The 22,145-nt window shown below is 35.2% G+C and overlaps 1 protein-coding gene across 1 annotated transcript; it reads right to left on the reverse strand.

Moving 5' to 3' along the window:
- Positions 1 to 909: 909 nt before the first annotated feature.
- On the reverse strand, positions 910 to 1,344 carry LOC149198292 (protein ssh4-like). The gene has a single exon (XM_089408995.1). It carries the CDS (start codon positions 1,342 to 1,344, stop codon positions 910 to 912), a length of 435 nt encoding a protein of 144 aa, XP_089265121.1.
- Positions 1,345 to 22,145: the final 20,801 nt, after the last annotated feature.

Here is a 22,145-nt window from a genome sequence, read left to right on the forward strand (position 1 = left end):
GTGTAAATGGGTCAAATAGACATTTGAGAGGGATATCAAAACCAGCATATCCACAATCATGGGTTTCAGTCAGAGTAGCAGGAGGACGACACTAGATAAATGCCTTCTTCAATCCCCCTGATGATCTCATTGTGCAAAAAGCTATCAGGTTAGATCCCAAACCATAATCAGCTATACCCAATTTATTTATATATATACACACTTCAGCCTAGCTGTATATTCATTAAACATACATTTGGATGTTGCTGTGTATACTTGGCTATGTATTGTAACTATTCCGGCCCATAATCAAGTAAAATCCATATGATAACAGGATTGATTTAAAAATGGCGGCATGCATCAATTAAAAGACACATTTCTTGATAGAGGGTAGGATTTATCTCAACATATATGCTTTATCTATGAGAGGATCATTTTTGCATTCAACTAATAGTTTAAGTAATATTACCAAATCTTTAGGATATGGACGTAAAATTGGATGTTACATAATGAAATAATGAACCTACTCATATATAGTGTCTTGTGGAAATACTTCCATGTACATTCTTGCTTCCAGTCTCGGTAGATTTGTGTGCCAACCATACTCCAAGACCTGGATTACTAATTTTCTAGTGTCCCCTTAACATGGATCTATTCTTGGATTGCATGTTTCACAAAGGGAAGTGAGGTGTTTTACAACATGTGTAGGGGACATGGGGAGATTCCCACCTGGAGGAAGACTATATATCCTGTAGGTTGTGTTTATTAACAATCCAAAGTTCATTTATGACAATCTTAGATCAGTACAGTGAACACGTGAATGCTAGCAATAAGCAATATCCAAAACATCAAGGCTAATGGATTATGGATCCCTTACCTGGGTTGTAGAATGAGACTTGATTTGCAATCATAATAGGCATGCATTGAAAGCTATTCTGGAATCTGACCCATATTGACAATCATAGTCACATCGCAGTCAGCTCCAATGGTTGGGAACATATTGTTCTCAATATAATTTGCAAATCCAAATGTAGTGAACACAGGAGGACTATTGTTTTGAGTAAAGTAACAAAGTCCTCGTTTAATATCATAGCCACAACCGACGGTGGCTCCGATTCTATTCCAGGGATTGCCAAAGAAACATACTTCTCCTTCACCTGCAATGAAGATCTCCCCCTTCTTGGAATGAAATCCAATCGAAACATCATCTAGACCAGGAAATCTGAAAGGAGGGGCCGGCCTGCAAGCCAATCCAATAGCCAAATTGCCATCAACAATCCCAACACTCTTCATCTTCTTCTTTGCATTGGGTCTGTAGGAAACTATGGAGACCTCAAAATAGTTACAAGCAACCCTAAAGCCCATACTCTCATTCCCATACATCAGAGGAAGAATGCACTAAACTGACTGTGGTTTTCTCTTGGAGCCAATCAAGGGATTGAAATTGATTTCCTACAGATCACACGAATTTAATACAATGAAAGGCTTTGGGGACTGGAAGGTTTCCTTGCTGAGTCCATTGAATTCATTGGGAAGTCTATGGAATTCGAAATGCCAGGCTTCCCAGCCCTTGTCTGCACTGATCCATTCCTTTGAACTATCAAAGGGAATTGTAGGATTCTGTTCTCTCCATTGCCCCGCAAAGTTGGTTCTTCACTCCCATAATATTTTCTCTCTTATTGACAGGAAATGTAAGGCTGCCCAGAAGCAGCAACAGAGAGGGCAACACTCCAGAACATACTCTATCTGCCATCGATAAAATTGAAACTATAAAACACAGATGCCAACCAATAATGATATATGATGTTTATTAGCGGATGTGAAATTCATATTACTGTCTCACCTCTTCTGGAAGACTAGAGGACATAATCTTTTGTAGGGCATCATTTAAATACTTTTGAGAGAAAATTTCAGCCTCTTCCATAACTTTTTCGCTGGGAAAAGTAATGAGGGATGCCTGAAATAAATTGAGGACAGAGGAAGGTGTTAACAGCAGGAAACAAGCCTGTAGCACTCAAGCTTCCAGGGTACACCTTCGACATGGAGTTTTACACAATGCAAAAAAGAGAAATTGCTTTTATTTTCATTCATATACAGAAAATTGCTAGCCCAATACATTAGACACGCGGCTTTGATATATAGACAACTGGAGTTTTTATTTGAGCAGCAACTGTCTTATGTAAAACTTTATTGTTCAGGGAATTTTCTAGGTGGCGAGGACACATAGCCATAATATATGGGACTTTCATAAATAAAAATCACACATATTACGCAAAATATTATATAACACAAAATCTCAACACCAAACTGTCACTTAGTCTACCCATGAGGAACATCAAGAGTTAAAAACGGTCAAACTGTTAACAAACTAAACCAAGATATGACGAGATCGCATCAACCGACAGACCTCCCTAAAAAGCTCAGGTCCAAGACACATCATCCAAAAATCTGTATCCCAAAGTTTATTTCGGAAAAGCAAAGTGTTGAGACATTTCAAACTCCATGCTTTTTTAAATGACCAACCGAAGGTACTTTGTTAGACAAATTGGTTCACATCCTTTGGATCAAATGGATCTTCATACACCTGATAACCACATGCCAAGGCTATCCACTGCTGAAAAGTCGCTTTTTTAGCTTGAATGTAGAAGTCCCCTTTCCGTACATGTACATATGTCTGCTGCATGAGTTGATGTGGTTGCTTATAATCAATGGGATAACTTGGTTGCTCATGGCAACCAAAGTTCTGTTTTTTCTGTTTGGGTGTGTGTTTTCAGGGTTCTTCTTGGATCAACCAGTTCAAATTAGAATTGGCTGGTTCGACTGATTATTAAACCAAATTGTCCTCTTCGAACCCAAATGCGCAAAAAAGGAAATTATCCTATTTTTGGAATTTATATATAACTCCATCACTTTGATGTTCAATAGTCATGACTCATAATCGGTTTCGTGGGAACAACTTGGTTAGTGCTATATAGTTTACATTTTAAGTGCTAACCTGCAAGATCAGGTTTATTATACAAGAAAATAAATAAATAGAATGTACTAAATAGAAGTGTAATGTTAAACCTGATTTCTATGTATAATAAAATGAATGTTGTAATCGAATAGGCTGAGAAAATGTTAAGAAAATTAGGGAAGCACAGATACTGAGGATGAGGTAACGATCCCTTAAATGTAAACTAAACTAGAGTCAAGCCCACCCTTCCTCGGAAATTGGGAATAATAAAAAAAAGGGTCTTTCTGCAATCCATGTAAATAATAATTGCATCAGCATGTACTTCAGCATGAAAGTTTGTGTGATTTGCCTTTTCACGAATTCCTTTTGGGGTAGTTTGGTACAGAAATATAAAAATGTTTCTTCTTAATCAAGTAAACCTATGGTTTATTTCCACACAGATTCTCCTTTTTAGTCTACAAGTCTTGTCTGGGGAAGTGCAATATGATCTTGGACTTCGTTGACTGTTTCCTGCTCTTCATATGGTGGCGAAATCTATGAAGTGGTTAGAATGTCAAAGGAAGCTAGTCACGAAAGCCCGCTTGAAAAGGACCCCCGGTCCCCCACGTTCATCTCTTCTGGTAGATATTTGAGGCCTGAGCAGGAGATGAAGTGCTCTTTGTTTTGATGTGTCTGTTCAATACAATGTCTGGTACAGTTTCATGATGATTTTATGACAGAACAGAAAAGAGGCTTGAAGCATTCTCAAACGATTACAAATTGATAAATGCACTAATATCAAGATTTACATTGATTCAAAAAGGGCCATCATCTCCTCCTCTATTGCATGCTATGACTCTTTCTATAGAATTATGGGTATAATAACAAACCATTGCCATTGTAGAAGTGACCACCATATGAAAGACATTTATGTCCTATTCATACGATATGGCCAGAAACATTCATTTACTCCTTTTTCGTTTGCCATGTGGATTGCATGTTGCAAAGATTCAACTTCAAATATTCAAATCTACATCCACCTTAAACTAGAAGCTAGGTTTGTTATAATTTAAAATCTAATTACTCAATCATTGGAGTATGACTAGATACTTCCTCTGATTTTCAAAACAGAAATTCCTCCATTGGTTGGAGTTGTTGGGATGTTGTTTGTTTTTATCTGAGAAAGTTATGGACATTACTGGTAGTTTGAGTCCATATTTTATGTCTGCACAAGTAAAACACATAAATTGATATGAAGTGGTAAACATTATTTTAAACCTAGAATGATTTGTGGATGGAAAATTTCAATTTATATTACAGAATTAAACTTGAAGACTATGCAAAACATTTTCTACTAGTAAACCGGTATTGCCCATTTCATGATAAAAGGAAAAGTATGAAAAACATGACAAAAGGAAAAGTCCGTGAGCCAATTGGTTTCCTGAGGAGGCCAACGTCCAAAGTCACAATGACATATATAAGTTCTGATTCTGGTTAAAATCTAAAAGATAAGATAAGTTTGATGGAATTAATGGACTTGGCAGACAAAGTTGAGTTACATTCATAGTTTAAAGAAGGTAAGTGGCACTTAAATGGCAGAAGTCTAAATGGTTTCCAAAGACTCAATGTTTCTTTTAAAAGAATATATACTGATAGCGTAGGTATGCAACATAACTGAAGCAATATCTTATAACTAATGCGAGGAAGTGGATTGTTTGGGTGGGTAGAATTTATCCAGCTGTCAACTAAAAACGATGAGAACTAATGAGATATGGAAATTCAATTCTTCCACACCACTGGAAGCCACAATCCCAGATTTTCAGGAAGAATGCAAGCCTTAACTGATGATAATTGAATCACAACGTGTTTGTTATCATGTATTATCATTAACCGTATGCAGTTAGCAAATTCAGAATTAATTGTCAAAACAAACACAGGGATTATTCCCAATTTCCATGAAGGCACCGAGTGGCATTTATTGCATTCTCAGTTTAATTAAATTATTTGTAGAGGCATCTGATTGCATGGACAAGTAATTATATCAGAGGGACGAGTGATTCAGGAAAAGGCCAAAGACCTTTGTGGTCAACAGATCCTCTAGAAATGGCTTCTTGTATATCCTTTGCATGATGGCTTTGAAAGGGCGTCTTGAAATAGTCAGACAGGACGGGATTGTAAATGAATGTTGGGAATAGAACTGGCACCTTTGTATTCTGCACCCCCCTTTGAGCTATCCGTGAGGTGTTGCAGTGAAAAATCTATTCTTCACTACGAGCAGAACAACATGTTTCGAGTACTACAATACAAAACTATTTCGAGTTCAGGGAAGCTTCCAGTTTCCCGAGATTTCTAATTTATTTCTTGAGTTCTGGGAATAGTCTAATAAGTTAAAAGTGTTGGAGATATTTTTTTATTTTTCCTGATATTTCCAATTTCTTCCCATTTCAGGTAGTTGATTTGTCTTATAATTTCGGAGTTTTAACGTCCAAGTTTATTCTGGCCACCGTGGAAGTTTTAGTCCTGTGAAAGCTACTCTTAAGAAAATATTAAATACTATAAAGAATTAACATGTATTTTTTTAAATATTATAAAGAATAAATAGGTATATTTTCTGGTTAATATCATTTCTTGTATCACTGTAATTTTTTTTTTTTAATATGGTTTTAGTTGATGAAATGAAATTCATATATACTAAATACTTTATTTTTATTATATAGGTATTATATATCAAAAATGTCTTCAAAAAAAGGGAATCAACTTTCTATCAAAAAATTCTTTGGATGGTCTAATACATCTCAAGCTTCATTGCCCGATAAAGAAGATCATGATTTTGATCTAAATGAAGATTTAGATGTCTTGGGGCATAATGAAAAATATGATATCTTGGAGCATAATGAAGAAAGTGATGAAGAATTTCACTACGGAGAACCTAGCACCCAAAAGAAAAGAAAAATGAAAGTAAAAGGAGAGTTTCGTGATCAGTGGAAAACTAAGTATAAGTGGTTGAGAGAGGCAAATCATGAAGGAAAAACAGTTATGAAATGCATATATTGTGAAATGCATAGGGCAATGGGGCCATGGGGAATTGGGACTGGTTGCTCTACATTGCAGCATGATTCCATAATTGTTCATGCTAATTCAAGCATTCATAAACTCTCACAGGCAAAGTGGATATGTAGAAATGAGAAGAACGCAAAGTCTATTACAGAACACATTGCATGCATTGATGATATGAACAAAGAAAGAGTCATCACTACTATGAAATTAGTATATTGGATGGTGCAAGAGGATCTAACACTCTCAAAATATGAATCTCTTTATTTGTTTACAATGTCTTTACAAATGCCAAATATGCCAAAGAACAAAGATTATACATCATATACAAATCACATGGCTGCAAAAGAATTCCTTTTTGCTATATCTCAGTATCTTGAAGAGCTACAAACTTCCAAAATGCTAGATATCCCTTTTTTTCATTGATGTTAGATGAAAGTACAGACCGTAGTTTAGAAAAACATATTGTGGTTTATGCCACGTTTTTAAACTCAAAAGGATTGGGTCCTCCAATTTCACAGTTTTTAAATCTCATAAATGTTTGCAATGGAAGAGGGAAAACAACTTATGATGTAATCAAAAATTTAATGGAATCAAGGGGCCTTTCAACAGAAAGATTGATAGGAGTTTCCACAGATGGTGCTTCTTCAATGGTTGGTAATGAAAATGGTTTTATCACTTTCTTCAAGAAAGATGTACCTAACCTTGTAGGTGTTCATTGCATTGCTCATCGTGAAGCCTTAGCCGCATCAGATGCTTCAAAAAAAATACCTGAATTATTATTTGTTGAGAAATTAGCAAATAAGATATATTCTTGGGTGCAAAATTCTAAGAAAAGAAATAGTCAACTTATTGCTCTACAGGGACTTATGCAACTTGAAACTCTTCAAGCTCTTCAGTTCCATGGAGTTAGATGGCTTTCAAGGGGACAAGTCATTGACGGACTTGTTGTACTTATGCCTCCCATATTAACATTGTGGAAAAATGAAAGAAAAGATTCATGGTATGATAAGGCAAGAATCTTTTCAGTACAATTTTGTTTACATAAGCTTGCAGATATAATGTGTGAATTAAACAAGTTGAACAAGCAATTCCAAGAAGAGTACATTGATGTCAGCTCTTTAGGGGCAGCCATAGATGTCACGGTAAACACTTTGAAAAGTTGGTTTTTAAGAAGCGACACATTTGTGGATGGCACACGTTATTTATCTAAATTTATAGATGCCTCTAAATTTGGCTTTCTAGAAATTTGTGATAAGGAGGGGTTTGTTCACAAGCGTGAATTACGATTTGTAGCAATTCCACATGCATATGTTGATTGTGTTGATATACAAAAACAATCATGGAAACCGTGTATTGAAGGTTCAATAGAAAGTTGCAAACAACTTGCAAAAGATTATGTTCAAGCTCTCGTAGAGAATTTGAACGAAAGATTCCCTGATCTTGCATTTTCAACTCAGCAAGGTTGTTTAACCCTTGCCATTATTTAGAGGATGTTCATGGCAGAGAACGAAATTCAAAGTGTTGGCTCGAAAAGATTTTTCAACTCTTACAACATCCTTATTATTAAAGTGAAGAAAACAAAACTACATTTGATTTTGAGGCTTGTTTGAAAGAGTTGCATCCATTTGTTGACACTCTTCGTGTTAATTGCGCGGGATCATCCATGAAAGATGCATGGAGGATTTTTTATGTTACAGGGTTGCATACAAATTTTCCTAACATGTCAAAATTATGGCAGGCGATACTTATTATTCCTGCAAGTATAGTTTCTTGTGAGAGAGGATTCTCAAGACAAAACATAATAAAGGATGTTCGAAGAACAAATCTATCATTAGTTGCATTGAATGCCTTGATGCGGGTGTCTCTAATAGGGCTTGATTCATCAATGGTGGAATGGGATAGGGTATTTGACATCTGGAAAGATGCTAAAGAAAGAAGAACCTTAAATATTTAAAGTTTTTGCTTTTATTTTTATGTTTGTAATAGTGGTGTTTTGACAATTATCTCTTTTGGTGAAACTATCCAAAATTTAGTTTGTGTACATGATGATATTGAATCTACTTTTTGAACATTTACATAGTTCATGCACATTATGTTTTTGGTTTGAAAATTATTTCACAACTATTGTTCTTTTAATGGGATTAACATGGTAGTGACTTAAATGGAAAACATGGTATGTGTGAGTGAATTATTTTTGTCAAATTTGTTGCAACAATATTAACATTCATTATTTTCATGTGAAAGTAATAATGAATATATATTTTTTCACTTTATAATATTATTTTTTGTTGTTTCTATATATATATTTCCCATCTATTTTATCACTATTTCCATCTTAAACAAAAAAACTCAGAACATTTGAACAATCTGGAAAATTTGCAGAAAAGTTTGATCAACAGGTCTCAAAACAAAGTGTAGCAATGAGACTTGAGCCGAATGGTACAACAAAGAATGGAAAATTTGAACAATTATGAGTACAATTTGAAATTAGATGAAACTTGTACAAATAAATTTTAAAAGTCATATGATGGGCAGTTTAAAAATAAAAAAGTCATAAAAAAATTCCTTGATGGGTAGGGTCACCCGTCAAATTTAACCCCTGGCTCACAGTCACCACAACTTGATTTCACTTAGTGTTTCAATGTAGCAAGCAAGTCACAGTTTTGACCAACTAAAGTGAGGAATACAATCCCTCATAAAAAATCGCACAACATTCATTTTCAAAAATGTTGCATACCATCCAATTTAACGTAGCGTCCAACCTTCAACACAACATTTCGACCTTTTAGAAAATTCAACACAACTTTCAATCAAATGGGACATTCCAAAATTTGCAAAGAATAAGAGTAACATAGAAATAATTCAACATAGAATATAGTAGAGGGACATAGAATAATGACAGGAAATTAGCAGGAGTTACAATGTAGAAAATGTTAAAAATGGGGACTGGCTCTAATACCATGTGAGGCGAGAAGGGTAACTCTACAAATTAACTTGTTTATTGTATTAGCCATATCAAGAATTTATACATGAGTGTAGAGACTCTTGGGATTTCAGTTCCAAGGTCTCTTGGTTTTCTCAAATGGATAGCTGATATTATTAACAAAATTTATAGTAATCCCAATCCTTTTGAATAAGGTGTCAACAATTATAAACCAAATATTACAAACCAAATAGTATAAACTAATTCTATAAACCAAATATTATAAGCCCTAATATTGAAACCCAATTTTGTAATGTTGGCCATTGTTGATTATCGTTGATTAGGGTTGATTAACCATGACTAATTGATGACTTTATTTGACTAATGTGGTTGACTATGTATAATTATTAATAATTATATAATAAACCCATTATATTTAAACCCATTATATATATATGAACTCCAATGTTGTTCATTATTAAGAGCCCTAGTTGACCATCCTTGACCACAATTGATGATTGTTGGCCTTGAGTGACCATGGTTGCTAATTACTGACCATGGTTGACCTTGATTGACCATGGTTACTAATTATTGACCATGGTTAACCATATAGATCTTGATAGATAATTATGGTTAAATATGTTTGATTAATGGTTGACTTCATTTGAATATGTTCGTCTATGCTTAACTAATGGACTATGCTTCATTATTAATAATTATATAATAAACCATTTTATATATATATATATATATATATATATATATATATATATATATATATATATATATATATATATATATATATATATATATATATCTATATATATATTATAAGCAATATATAAAATTATAAGCCCTAATGGTTGAATTTATGTTACTATGTTTATCTATATTTTAGTAATGTGGTTAACTATACCTCATTATTAATAATTATATAATAAAACAATATCTATATATATATATGTATAAACCATACACATATAAATACGTAGTTGTCTTTAGTGTGACTTTTTAGACTTTCCAGTGGAAACATTTGAGGTAAAATCTTGATTTGTGTTATTTAAATTGGTTTTTTGAGTGTATATATGGATTCAACACGCTGAAAAAAGCCCCTAGGGAACTTTTATTGTGAAAGGGTTACCCATCAAACTTGTGATTTCAATAAATTCCTCGCAAATTTGAGAGAAATTAGAGTAGAAAAATTCTCGGGAAAACTTCCAAAAAATCTAGTTAAAGAGAATTAGTATACCAATAATCAATATTAAAAACTTTATATTATAGACACTATATTATAATCTTATATTATAAACCCTAATATTATAAATTTTATATATTAAACTCCAATATTATAAACAATACAATTACAAATTTTATATATTAAATCTTCTTATTACAAATTCAATATTAAAAACTTTAATACTAAATATAAACCAAATAATAGTTAATAATATATAAATCACATATTATATTATGTTGTAATATAAACCAAATATTATTAAACTTTAATATTAATACTAACATTATTATTAAATTTTAACAATCACCATACACTCTAAAAGTTATTTTATCTCACTTTTTATAAATGTCTGTGTTGATGGGTATTCTGCATTGGCTCCTAAATATTTTACATAATCAAAATATATATGTTTAGATGGTTGGAGCAAGAAAGAAGGAAAGAAAGAAAGAAAGAAAGAAAGAAAGAAATTATTTTAACGTCCACAAGGCTAAAAATAGCATATAGGACAGATTGCTTCTTCATCTGCTAGATGTATCGACCATTTTTCTGTGAGTATTCACAATAAATGCTCTGATCTTCTCGACAAACCCTTCACTAAATAGATTATCCCAAGAGCTAGCTGCCAACATATCTGCATAACTTTTCCTGTTGTCTTTGAAGGCCTCACATTCTAAAATGAAATGTTTTTCTATTTCCACTTTTCCAGAAGAACAAAAAATGCATACTCTTTCCTCCCACACTTCTGTTGGCATTTTCTAGCACCCTGCTTCACAATGGAGTTGATGAGAATTAGTCTTTAACTGAGAAATAATAATTTTGGCTCTCCAAGAGATATTGGCTTCCATGTATGCTTTTGGTTGATGACTATGAGTGGGATTAACACTTCAATATAGTACTTTTTCTTTCCTCCTAGATCCTTATCCCAAGTACGCTTTTGGAACTTATCCATAACCAGATCTTTTATCGCTTTGTTGTTTATGGGACACGCATTCAACTAAATAACCCATTTACTAAACCATTTGTTATTTTGCTGCATCCAAGTTTTTTTTTTTTTTTCTCTGTTGCACAATCTGTCATTAAGGACAACCTTAGGCCATCTACCCTCTTCCATTTTCTCAATTTTTTTTTAATACCTTATGACTCACAACATAGAAATTACTTCAATAGGAGCAACCCTTGTTTCAATTAACAAGATAGCATAAGGCACTACACTTTTAATCTTGAATTGTTTGTAATCAAATGCTTCTAAATTTTCTCAATTTGTCTCCACTACATGTCGAATGTACTGCTGGCCCATAGTTCACAACCATAGAGAATCACCAGAATCACTAGAAGCCCAAAAGGAGTTTTGTTGGACACCTAATCCTCTAAGGGTTAGTGTGGAAGCTGAATAGACAAAGGAAGTCCAAGAGACCTTGGGATGTGGAACCCAATGGTCACACCATGTACTATAAATGTATATCATTTGTTAATAATAAATGTACTCTCATGTTTTATCTTTCATTCTATTTCTGCCATGTGTGTGTTTAACATGGTATCAGAGCAGGCGTATTCCTGCCCTGCATAATTACTTTGAGCCATTTGTTTTATGGCCTTTCTGTGCAGGTCATTTCTACCATCAGTTCTACATTTCATGAATATTTTCTCAGCTAAATTATAGCTGCATCTTCTATCATTTATCCAGTGCCATTTTTGGCTTCCCTTTGCTTTGTAACTCCCTATTCTGCCTATGTTCTGCATTTTTTGCACACTGACATCTCTATCAAATCCCTGCGAAATCTCATTCATTTTTGAAGTGTGTTACTGCATTGAAGGAGTCGATTGGAGCTAGCTGCTGCCTGGAGGTGCTGTGAGGTGAGATGGGGTTGAAACTCTTGACACTACTGGTGCCTCCACGCAAGAGGAAGGGAGGCCGAGAATTATGACTATAGAAATTATTCACAGAGGATTTGGTAATTGGTCGTTGTCACGTGGGATCATTGTTCCATTGGTAAATTGATCCCTCCTCACCATATTCCACTGTAACGCCATACCATATTAGAGCTTTTAATAAACTTCTTTTTTAATACATCATTTTAATATCGCGCTACCTATTCTATCCATAGATCGTATAGTTCCAAGACATATTCAACTTGCCATTCGCAATGATGAGGAGTTGAGCAAATTGCTGGGTGCTATAACCATTGTTAATGGCACAGTCCTTGGTACTAGAACCGAGGCCTCGTTCTGGTGTATGATGCATAGTGACCAGGCAAATGTCCAAAGCGATGAGAAAACGTATATGGAAGTGGTCTGCGTGATAGTGGTGGGAGTGCTAATGGCGGTTGGATGGTATCAGAGCCAACCATCCTGCATGTTGTAGCCAACACGCAGGCGATTTTCTGAATCCGCATTCCCCAACTAAAGTATTGCCATTATTCTCTGCTACATACTCTCTCTACCCTGAGTGCCTTAAACATTGCGTTAACCTACTACTACTCTCCAGATTCCTGCTCTAAATTAAAGAATGTGATTTTCAAGAGCCCCTATCTTCTCCCCGTGACAAACTTCATGCTCAGTCGACTGGATTTTCCATGGATTAAAAGTTTGAAATTGCATATATGTTGATTGTGAGTTGATGGCATGCTCAGTCCAGTGTGGTGATGGCACACATGATTCTCATTCCAATTTTGCAATATAAGTGGTGTTCAATGAGTTTTTATGTGGTGGTATTCAACTATTGAGAATCCAAGTGAATCTCACGCATTCAAGCTCGACATTGCTGTCACATGCGTCTTGGCGTTGCAGTATATAATATCAGAGTTGACACTGTTAGTTGTGCTACCCAGATGTTTATACTGCCTGTGAGTTAAACCTTTTTCACTGAGTTAATTTTTTTTTGAAGATTGTTAATTTGTGTGAACTTAATTTCAGAATCGGGCCTGACATTGCATATAGAGAAAAAATATATGTTGAATGTGCATGGTAAAAAAATTAAGTGTGTGCAGATTCTCCTTGGCTTAGAGGTTCCAATTCTCTAAGAAATATCCATGATTCATTGCAGAGATTTTACAAAGGAAAGGGGCACTTACAGGCTGTAGATGTCCGTAATTAATAACAGCCAGTTAGAGGGGTCCCCTTAGCACAAAAATAGGATAATTTTGAAGAAGCAACTGGGATCACCAACTGGTATCATTAATATTCCATGAGCTGAGGGTTAGGGCAGGTTTTGGAGGGTCATGGCAGTCTGAAATAGAGTGAAATCAACCCATACTCCTCGTAGTTTACAAACAGAACTAAGGTACCTGTTGCGGTAGGTTCATAATTGTGTTTTAGAGCTAGAAAGTGGCAGAGAATAGAGGAACATGACTTTAGTTTAAGTTTTGGTGTGATTTGGACCAACAACAGTCATCTACAGTCACCCATATTTTCAAATTCATACAAACAAAAATAGGATAGCTTGTACACATAATTGAAAAGTTCAGTAAGGATAATTTTGCACAAAGCTATATTTAATAGTTTTAAATGAAAGTCACTTGGGTGACAATGAGGAAAAGAAAAGGAGAGTACCCGTTATGTTAAAAGTGCCAGATTCAGGCACTGCCCATGGCAGTCCAATACGTTTGGCTTGATCTATTCTTTCCAACCAACATATTAATTGAGGTTTCTATAATTTATATATTAGCAGGGATTGTTGTTGCATATTCTGCTTCACAAAGATATGTATGTTTAAGAAGACAATTGCAAGCTGTTGTATAATCCAATTGTAGTGACATTGTATTGTGAGTGGGTGTTGTTTCTTGGTTCATAGTTGTGATCAATGTTGGAAGTGTAAGTTTGATTTGTTGAGAAAAATGGCTAAAATTGATGATGCATTAGAGTTGTCGAATAACCTCATTCATTCCACTATTCATGATATGGTAAAAATTAGCAAAAATGGTCTCTCTAATATTCAAACTTGTCTACAAAATGCACAAGACAAGATTCAATTTTTGTAGCTTGAATCTCAGCTATAGCAACCAAAATTACAACAATGGAATCGTCATTCTGAAGCTGTTTCTGTTCAGAACAATGAAACAGACTCCCATAAACAACAAGTCAATATTGTTGAAGTTCATTAAAATCCAATGCCCAATAAAGTAACAAAGTTACATGCAGATGCAGAAGTTCAATTTTCACTTCCCAAGCCCATCATCAGACCTTGGGAAGAGCTTGTTCACAACAAGCACAGAACTGGTCTTGGATATGACAAGGATGTGTCCTTTAATTTTCCAAATTACTCAAAGCCCATCCAGTTTCAGAGTGCTATATTCCTTCATGATAGTTCACCATCATCTATTCCAGACTCTTCCCCTCTTCCACAGCAACAGATTGTGAAATGCCAACTCTGTGACCGAGTTGGCCATATGAAAGATCACTATTTTGATCTTCATCCATGTAAGCATTGCCATAAAACCAGTCATTCTTAAAAAATATGCTTCAGAAATAAACTTCCTGCAAGAACAAAGATTCATCTTGGATGGATCACTTCTTGGCAATGGGCATCAAAAGCCAAGAAGATATTCTAGTCACATATCAAAACTTTTTCTAGAGCATTGAACAGTCTTGCAGTTGAGTTTTTTCCATCATCACACCTTGTATGTGATAGGGGGGAAATGATGGTCATCTACAAGCTTCAAAGCCACATCAAGCGAGCCTGAGCCACAACCTGCCACACCAGTTTTAGAGTTGTAGCTAGAGAAAAAGATGCCCCTGAGCATGGTGATTTGGGACACTTCCTCTAGCAGAAGACTTCAGCTTCTTGCCAGTTTCGGAAGAGTTCCAGGAATAGAATTAGGGACACTTCCTCTAGCAGAAAACTTCATCTTCTTGCTAGTTTCGGAAGAGTTCCAAGAATTGCATTAAGAATTCCAGAGTTGTTGGGCATCCTTAAACCATCACAAGTTGAGACTTCCCTTTTCAGGTTGAAGTTCTCCCTTTTATCTGGGGTGAGACCTCTCTTTCATGGTTGAAGGTTTCCCTCTTCAAAACAATAGGAGCACTTCCTCTAGCAGAAGACTTCAGCTTCTTGCCAGTTTTGGAAGAGTTCTAGGAATTGCACTAAGCATTCCAGTGTTGGTGGTCATCCTTAAACCATCGCCCTTTATACCAAAATTTCAGAGAGCACATTCAGCCTAGTGCTGCCATGCATTTTTGCACATTTTGTATTACAACTCTCTTCTTGGACTCATACATAACCCTTCAGATTAAGGGGGGGAATGTTGGACACCTAATCCTCTAAGGGTTAGTGTGGAAGCCGAATAGACAAAGGAAGTCCAAGAGACCTTGGGATGTGGAACCCAACGGTCACACCATGTACTATAAATGTATATCATTTGTTAATAATAAATGTACTCTCATGTTTTATCTTTCATACTCTTTTTGCCATGTGTGTGTTTAACAAGTTTGAGTGCTTTTCCAATCCCATAACTTTGCCTCTCTAAACCTATTTTGAAAAGCATAAAATGCTTTCCAACCCCCCAAAGTTCTTTTCTACAACCATCCCAGCCTAGATTATTTTTGAAGTCAATTCTGAGGTATTTTTTATTCGTAACTTCTTCTAGAATGTTTCCTTCAAAGTAGAACTTGTGCTAGTTATGTTTTATTTTCTTAGGGAAAACCACTACTTTCGTTTTGCTGATATTGACTTGCATCCCCACACTTCTACAAAAATGCTCAAGGGATAGTAAGTGCTCTTGTAAACCAAGATCTGATTTAGCAATCAGAATAAGGTCATTTGAATACAAAAGAAGCCTTATAACAAACTTGCCCAAATAGATACCATCACCCCCTTTCGAATTTAGCCACTCTTCAAGCTTGTCGATATATCAACCAAAAAGGCTATGAGACAGTGGGTAACCTTTCTTGACCCCGATATCACTTCTAAAACTTTCAGAAATACCTATTGAAGTTCTAATTTTGACTTTCACCTTTTCATACAGCCTATGCACAAGTGCTCTCAAATGTTTAAGAACCCCATGTTCCTCCATTCTGTGCCAAAGCTTATCCTTAGGAACCAAGTCAAACAATTTTTTGAAATCAAAAAGCAACATAAGACTTCTTCCTTTTTCTCCAAACTTTTTCAATGATGTTCCTTAAAGTTATACAATAATCAATTGTGGAATGTTTAGGTCTAAAACTTGCTTTCCCTTTAGCACGCTTATCTCCTTCTTCTGCCCACTTGCTAATTTTATTTTCTAGCATGCTTCCTAATAGCTTTGCAAACAAAGGGTTTATCATGATGGTCCTATAATTGGAGGGATTATTGATGTCACCGCTCTTGAAAAGAGGTATTGCCATTCTAGTTGTCCAATCTGTGGGGAGCCCCCATTGTATGATGTTGTTGAAAATATTTGTAATGTGAGGTGCAAGGATCTTTGAGCCCCACTTTAGATATTCTGCTTGGGGTTCAGCTAAGTCTTTTTCTTTTCCAACACCCAACTTCTTGATATCCATCTCTACCTCTTGCACTATTAAGAGTTCAATATTAGTGCTGACCAAGGAGGGAGGGTCAACCTTGGGATCTTACTCATAGAGTTGTCTTGCATAGTCAAACCATTTAGAAGTTGTAATACTATTTCCAGTTTGTATCTTTTTCGGTTGGAGCTCCTTCCAAATTAATTTGGGATTATTTTTCCCAAGGAATATTAGTTATTCCCTCCTTGAAACTATGAAATCGACCTTTTTCTTGCTTAATAACTGCTTCTAAGATTTGAGCTTTATGTTGTCCTTGTTTGACTATTTCCACATTCTCCTTTCCTTTTTGCATTCCTCGTCAAACCAAGCATTAATCGGAAGGCAATTTGTTTTAGACTTCTTAATTTTTTCTCTTTTGCACTTTGCAAGTGCGCATTGAATTAAATGTGTTAATTCATGACTATGAAGGTCATGAATTGTGATTTTCTCCTTTTCAAAGAGCCCTCTAGCGTCATTTTGAAGGTATTACAATATTTTGGAGTCAAAAGAATTCTGCCTTGTGGGAGATTTTGTTGGACATGTTGAATTTTTTACTCTAATTGTTTTTTTCCAGTCCAAGAGAAACACAAATAAATTAGCTTTTGATTTAATTCCCACTGTTGATATCCAATCAAAAATTCCTCCATTTTCTCACACAAACCATGCGATAAAATTACATAATCTACTACACTTGCTCCATTGTAAGTATTACAAGTGAAATTACCGAACTTTTCCCATGATCCATCTAGTCAAGCCATTACAAATGACTAAATCAAAGGCTCCACATAGAGTAAGTAATTGTACACCAAAGAGATTGCAACGTTTGTCCTCTGAAATTCTTTCCCACTTATGATTACTCTCTTCTGTAATCCAAATTGGGTCGCAATCATCTTTACAACAAAGAATGTTAGCTTGCTCACTTTCAGTCCTAGCATTGAAGTCACCCACTATAAGGACTTCACCTAGCTGCAAACATGTTGCAATATATTCTTTTAAGGCTATAAATGGATCTTTATGGTCAAGCCCCCTACCTTTTTAGATTTTTGAAACTTGCAGTGCAATATAGCATGATGCAATTCTGATGTGGTTTTCATTTTCTTTTATTTTAAACCAAATGAATTTCTTATTTGAGTTTTCTTTTTCTAATTGAATGAGATGACCTTCTTCACCCCTTACTAAAACCATGATACTCGATTCCCTTTGCCATTCCCTGCTACCTTGTTCCACACTACCATCTTCCAGTATCCTTCAAACAAAGGTGTCTTGCACCCTTCATGCTCATGTGTTTTTATGAGGAAAATTATGTCTCTATCTTCCGCAATAGGCCCTAAACTGGGTCCTCATCTCCATGGGTAAAATCTACAGTTCCAACAAACTAATCTTAAGGAAACTTGGTTATGACTTGATTGATATTTATTTTGACATGCAAGACTCACATTTAAGTCTTTGTCCCTGCTTTCCCATAATGACCTTGCTTCTTGATTTCTGATTGAAGAGTTTGTTGTCTCTTCTTCTTTACCATCTTTCTACTCTGTTCCGGAAGGATGTCCAAATCATGCTATCACAAATTTACCTTTATAAATACATGCTCTCTTTCCTTCATCTCTTTCTTCCCTAACCTTTAACATTTCCTCCCTCCTTTCCTCCTGTTGTTTTACAGTGAAATCTTCTTCTAGGAAAAAGAAAGAACCCCTCAAGAGATGCTTCTTGCTCAGAGTAATATATTTATCATGCAAGCTAGGCATGATGACTTTTATAGGCTTGGCTCTCTCACCATTAAACTTACCCACCCTCTATGCTTGGCATATTTGTCCTTGTCATAGCAACTTGTCTTTCAAGAAGTTTCTTGCAAGGTCAAGAGTACATTCATTTTTCCCATAGTCTTTCAGCCCTTTAATAATTATGTTTGTTGCTCTACTTTGTCTTTCCTTGCCTTCTCTATCTTGCATGTTGTCAACCTGAATGTTTGTTTCTCCTTCCTTACTAGAAGAATTGCTAATAACTTGAGCCCATGTTTTGGAAACTTTGGTGGAATATCCTTTCCTTTCTTCTCTTGCTTTCTCTTCATGGTTGTCTATTTGGGCAATCATTTTCCCTTTATCCTGGGATGATTTCACATTCACCACCTCTGTACCTTCCACTACAGATTTCTTTATGTTTTTCACATCTGCCTTCATGCGTTGTCATTTTGTCTTCCTTATCAGGAGAGCTTCCTATAGCAATGCCATTTGTTCTTTTAAAAGTTTATTGATTTGTGATAAATTCTTGTTATGAGTTGTTATTATATGAATTTTATGATCTCTTTCCCACTCTTTAGCTTCTAAAATCTCCAAATTTTGTTTTGCATTTAACAATTCTTTCACATAAAGATTAGACGACTAGGTGAGAGGTGTGGACGTGGGAATCATCAATGACTTTCCTCTGGACTTCTAATTGCCACGTGCTTGTAGAGATGACTTGTTTGAGTGCTTCTTGTGAAGGGCTCGATTACTTTCCTTTTTAGACCGTGTTTTTCTCTGTCTGCTCCCATTTTAGACATGCTAGTCTTCGTTTTAAAATGCCCCGATATTGTTTGGCATTGACCCAAACCCACTACCTAGCTTTGGTAGGATGAGGCAATTTTCACTTGTCCTAAATCATTTGTCTCCACATGTTCTCAAATTTCTTGTCCCATTGTCATGTTTGAATGCATTTTCCATCCAACCTGTTTCGAGAAAGATGTAGATCTATAAAATGCCAAGATTACTTCGCACTACTCCCCGCTATTCAGGTTATCTCTCCTCCTTTATTAGGCCAATGACTACTCCCTACTCGATACTTCTGCTACATAAAAGCTCCCTTTTCTCACATTGCTCACTTCTCTCACTATTTACCACACTACTCATGCTGGTGTCCATGTTACTCGCTTCTTGTCAACAAAAAACTTCAATGATAAAGCAGCTACCAATCGAGCAGACCAGAGCTCGACATCCATCCTTCCTAACCCTTGCTCCTCAATGATCCCAACTTGGTTAAGGCACAACACTATTCAACTGAACAAAAGTCGCTGATATCCTCCAAACTATACTGAAAGAATCTGCTTCCTTCATGAGATGCAAGATGCCTGAAGCACAGCTTTTTATTTCTTTCCATGTTAAAGATAACGCATACACCTTTGCTAAAGACAACTTGAAAAATCCACAGGACTGAGCCGAAAGATTAGACCTATGAACAATCTGGTGATGAAACCCGGATCTATGACATGCTTATGCCTAAAGTCTTAAACATCCACAAAAGGAATTTGAAACATCCACGCACTAAAAATAACCTTTCATACTGAATTGAAGCCTCAAAACAATGAAAGTAGGCCCTAGATTTGGCGATTTCTTGACAAGGAAACGAAATGTGGTTTAAAAACCTGCAACGATCCCTATTTACACTTCAATATAGCCAAATGAAGTCATATTTTGATCGTAGAAACCCAGACACAATTATGAAGATAGATATTTTGTTATTGTGTTAAATCTTACATGAAAAACTTATCTCGCAAAATAAAATTATCTTTATATAAAATAGGTCCATGATAGTTTAGTGGTTGAGGTTAGTTGGGCATAGTGATACATGCAAGCAAACACACTAAGAAGTATGCTCACTATTGTTGGAAATTATAATTCTAAAATAAAGTCATTTTTAGTTTTCTCACTGAAGTTGAAATATGCAACACTCAACGAATTGAATTCTAAAAACTTAGGAAAAGATCATTGTTTTCATTTATTAGTCCCTGCCATCTGGAAATGGCATGGGACTATAGTAATTGGAAAAAAGGTGGTTATTATTAGTTGAGTTGTTTATTAGGGCCGGTTAATCTAGTATAATCAAAGTTTTTAGGCATATATTCATTTACAGTCTTATTTAGCCTCTTCTCGAGACAGAGGGAAGAAACCATATGCTATATTTATAAATTTCCTTGCATTTTGATGCTAAAGAAATGCTAAAGTAAAGTCCTGTAAATTAATGCTAACATTAATTTTACGTAGCGAGCTGACATTAGTCAAGGCATACTTGCATTAATCTTATTCTCATACTACTTATTCTTGTTGTTTTTTGGCTTAGCCTTGTCCCTGGTTCCGCTTTGGGTAAGATTGTCAAACTTCCCCTGGAGTTATTGAGTCCTCAAACTCTGGAAGCTATTAGAGACGTATTGGGCATGTGAGTGAACAAGTGGCAAGTGTGATGTTGCAAGTGCCGAGTGATAGGAGGATGCAAGTGGCTAGTGAAGCCAATGCATGTAGAGGTCAGGCGTGGCGAGTGATAGGAGGATACATGTGGCTAATGAAGCCAATGCATGCAGAGGTCAGTATTTAACAGAGGTTGGCCTTTAGCAGGCTTTTTATTATCAAACTTGCTCTGACTGCTTCACAATTATTTCTCTTGCTTGGACTGCGTCACAATTATTTCTCGACTGCCTCAACTGCTTCACAATTCAGAATTCTTCCCAGACTGTTCGAATTTGAAAGAGTTCCAGGCTTCACAATTATTTCTCAATTGCCTCGACCACTTCACAATTCAAAATTCTTCCCAGACTGTCTAAATCTAAAAGTGTACGTAATTTGAAAGAGTAAGAGACTGTTTGAGAGAAATCACTAGTCGGATAGAACTAGTCAATGACATAACAAGTGAAGCAAAGTCAAGAAAACCATACTGATCAAATGCAATATAAACTATAAACTCCAGAAATTATTTTCTGAAGAACAATATGACTACATAGTCTATCTGTAAATAATGCAATTTGTTGTTTTATTACACTGCACTGACATGCTATATGCACCTGAGCTAGCCTCTATTAATTACTGGTTTTCTAGGTTCATAAAATAAAAAAAGTTTGAGCCCAACCTCTATTAATTAATGGTGGTTTTCTACATTCATAAAATAAAAATAGTTTTTATTATCCAAGAAAATAAAATTCTGTAATTTAAATTCAATATTCTTTTTTATATGCAAGAAAAAAATTATTTTGCTCTAATTTAAATTCAATATTATTTTTTATAAAAGAAAATAAATATATATATATTTTTTTTCTTTTTTGTTGTATGCACCTGCAACCTCTATTAATTACTGGTTTTCTAGGTTCATAAAATAAAAGTGATTTTTCTTATCCAATAAAATGAAAAACTGTAATTTAAATTCAGTATTCTGCTAGGTTCATAAAATAAAAGCGGTGGTTTTTCTTATCCAAGAAAATAAAAAACTGTAATTTAAATTCAGTGTTATGCTATTTTTCAAGTCGTGAGATTCATGTTTCAATAAACTGATTGATTTTATACTCAGTGAAACATGAAGGGACTGCAAAACAAAATTGTAAAACTAAATATACTAACCCCATTGAATTATCTTTGTAATAGTGATAGTTGAAGCCTCCTCGTTATTAGATCTCTCAGCAAAACAAGATGGCAAGGACGTGGAAAGCTATGCTACATCAGAGAGCTTTACAAGCCCAAACATCTATGGGCCAGAACGATATCAACATATTAATACCAATATGGATGCCAATTATTCTAACT

This window comes from Pinus tabuliformis, chromosome 2_2 (genome assembly GCF_031772625.1).
Source record: "Pinus tabuliformis cultivar Carrire ecotype Pingquan chromosome 2_2, CPIR1, whole genome shotgun sequence".
NCBI lineage: Eukaryota > Viridiplantae > Streptophyta > Pinopsida > Pinales > Pinaceae > Pinus > Pinus tabuliformis.

Excerpts from the sequence above, each read along its gene's own strand:
- LOC149198292 (XM_089408995.1), bottom strand. The coding sequence starts at position 1,344 with ATGGGCTTTAGGGTTGCTTGTAACTATTTTGAGGTCTCCATAGTTTCC.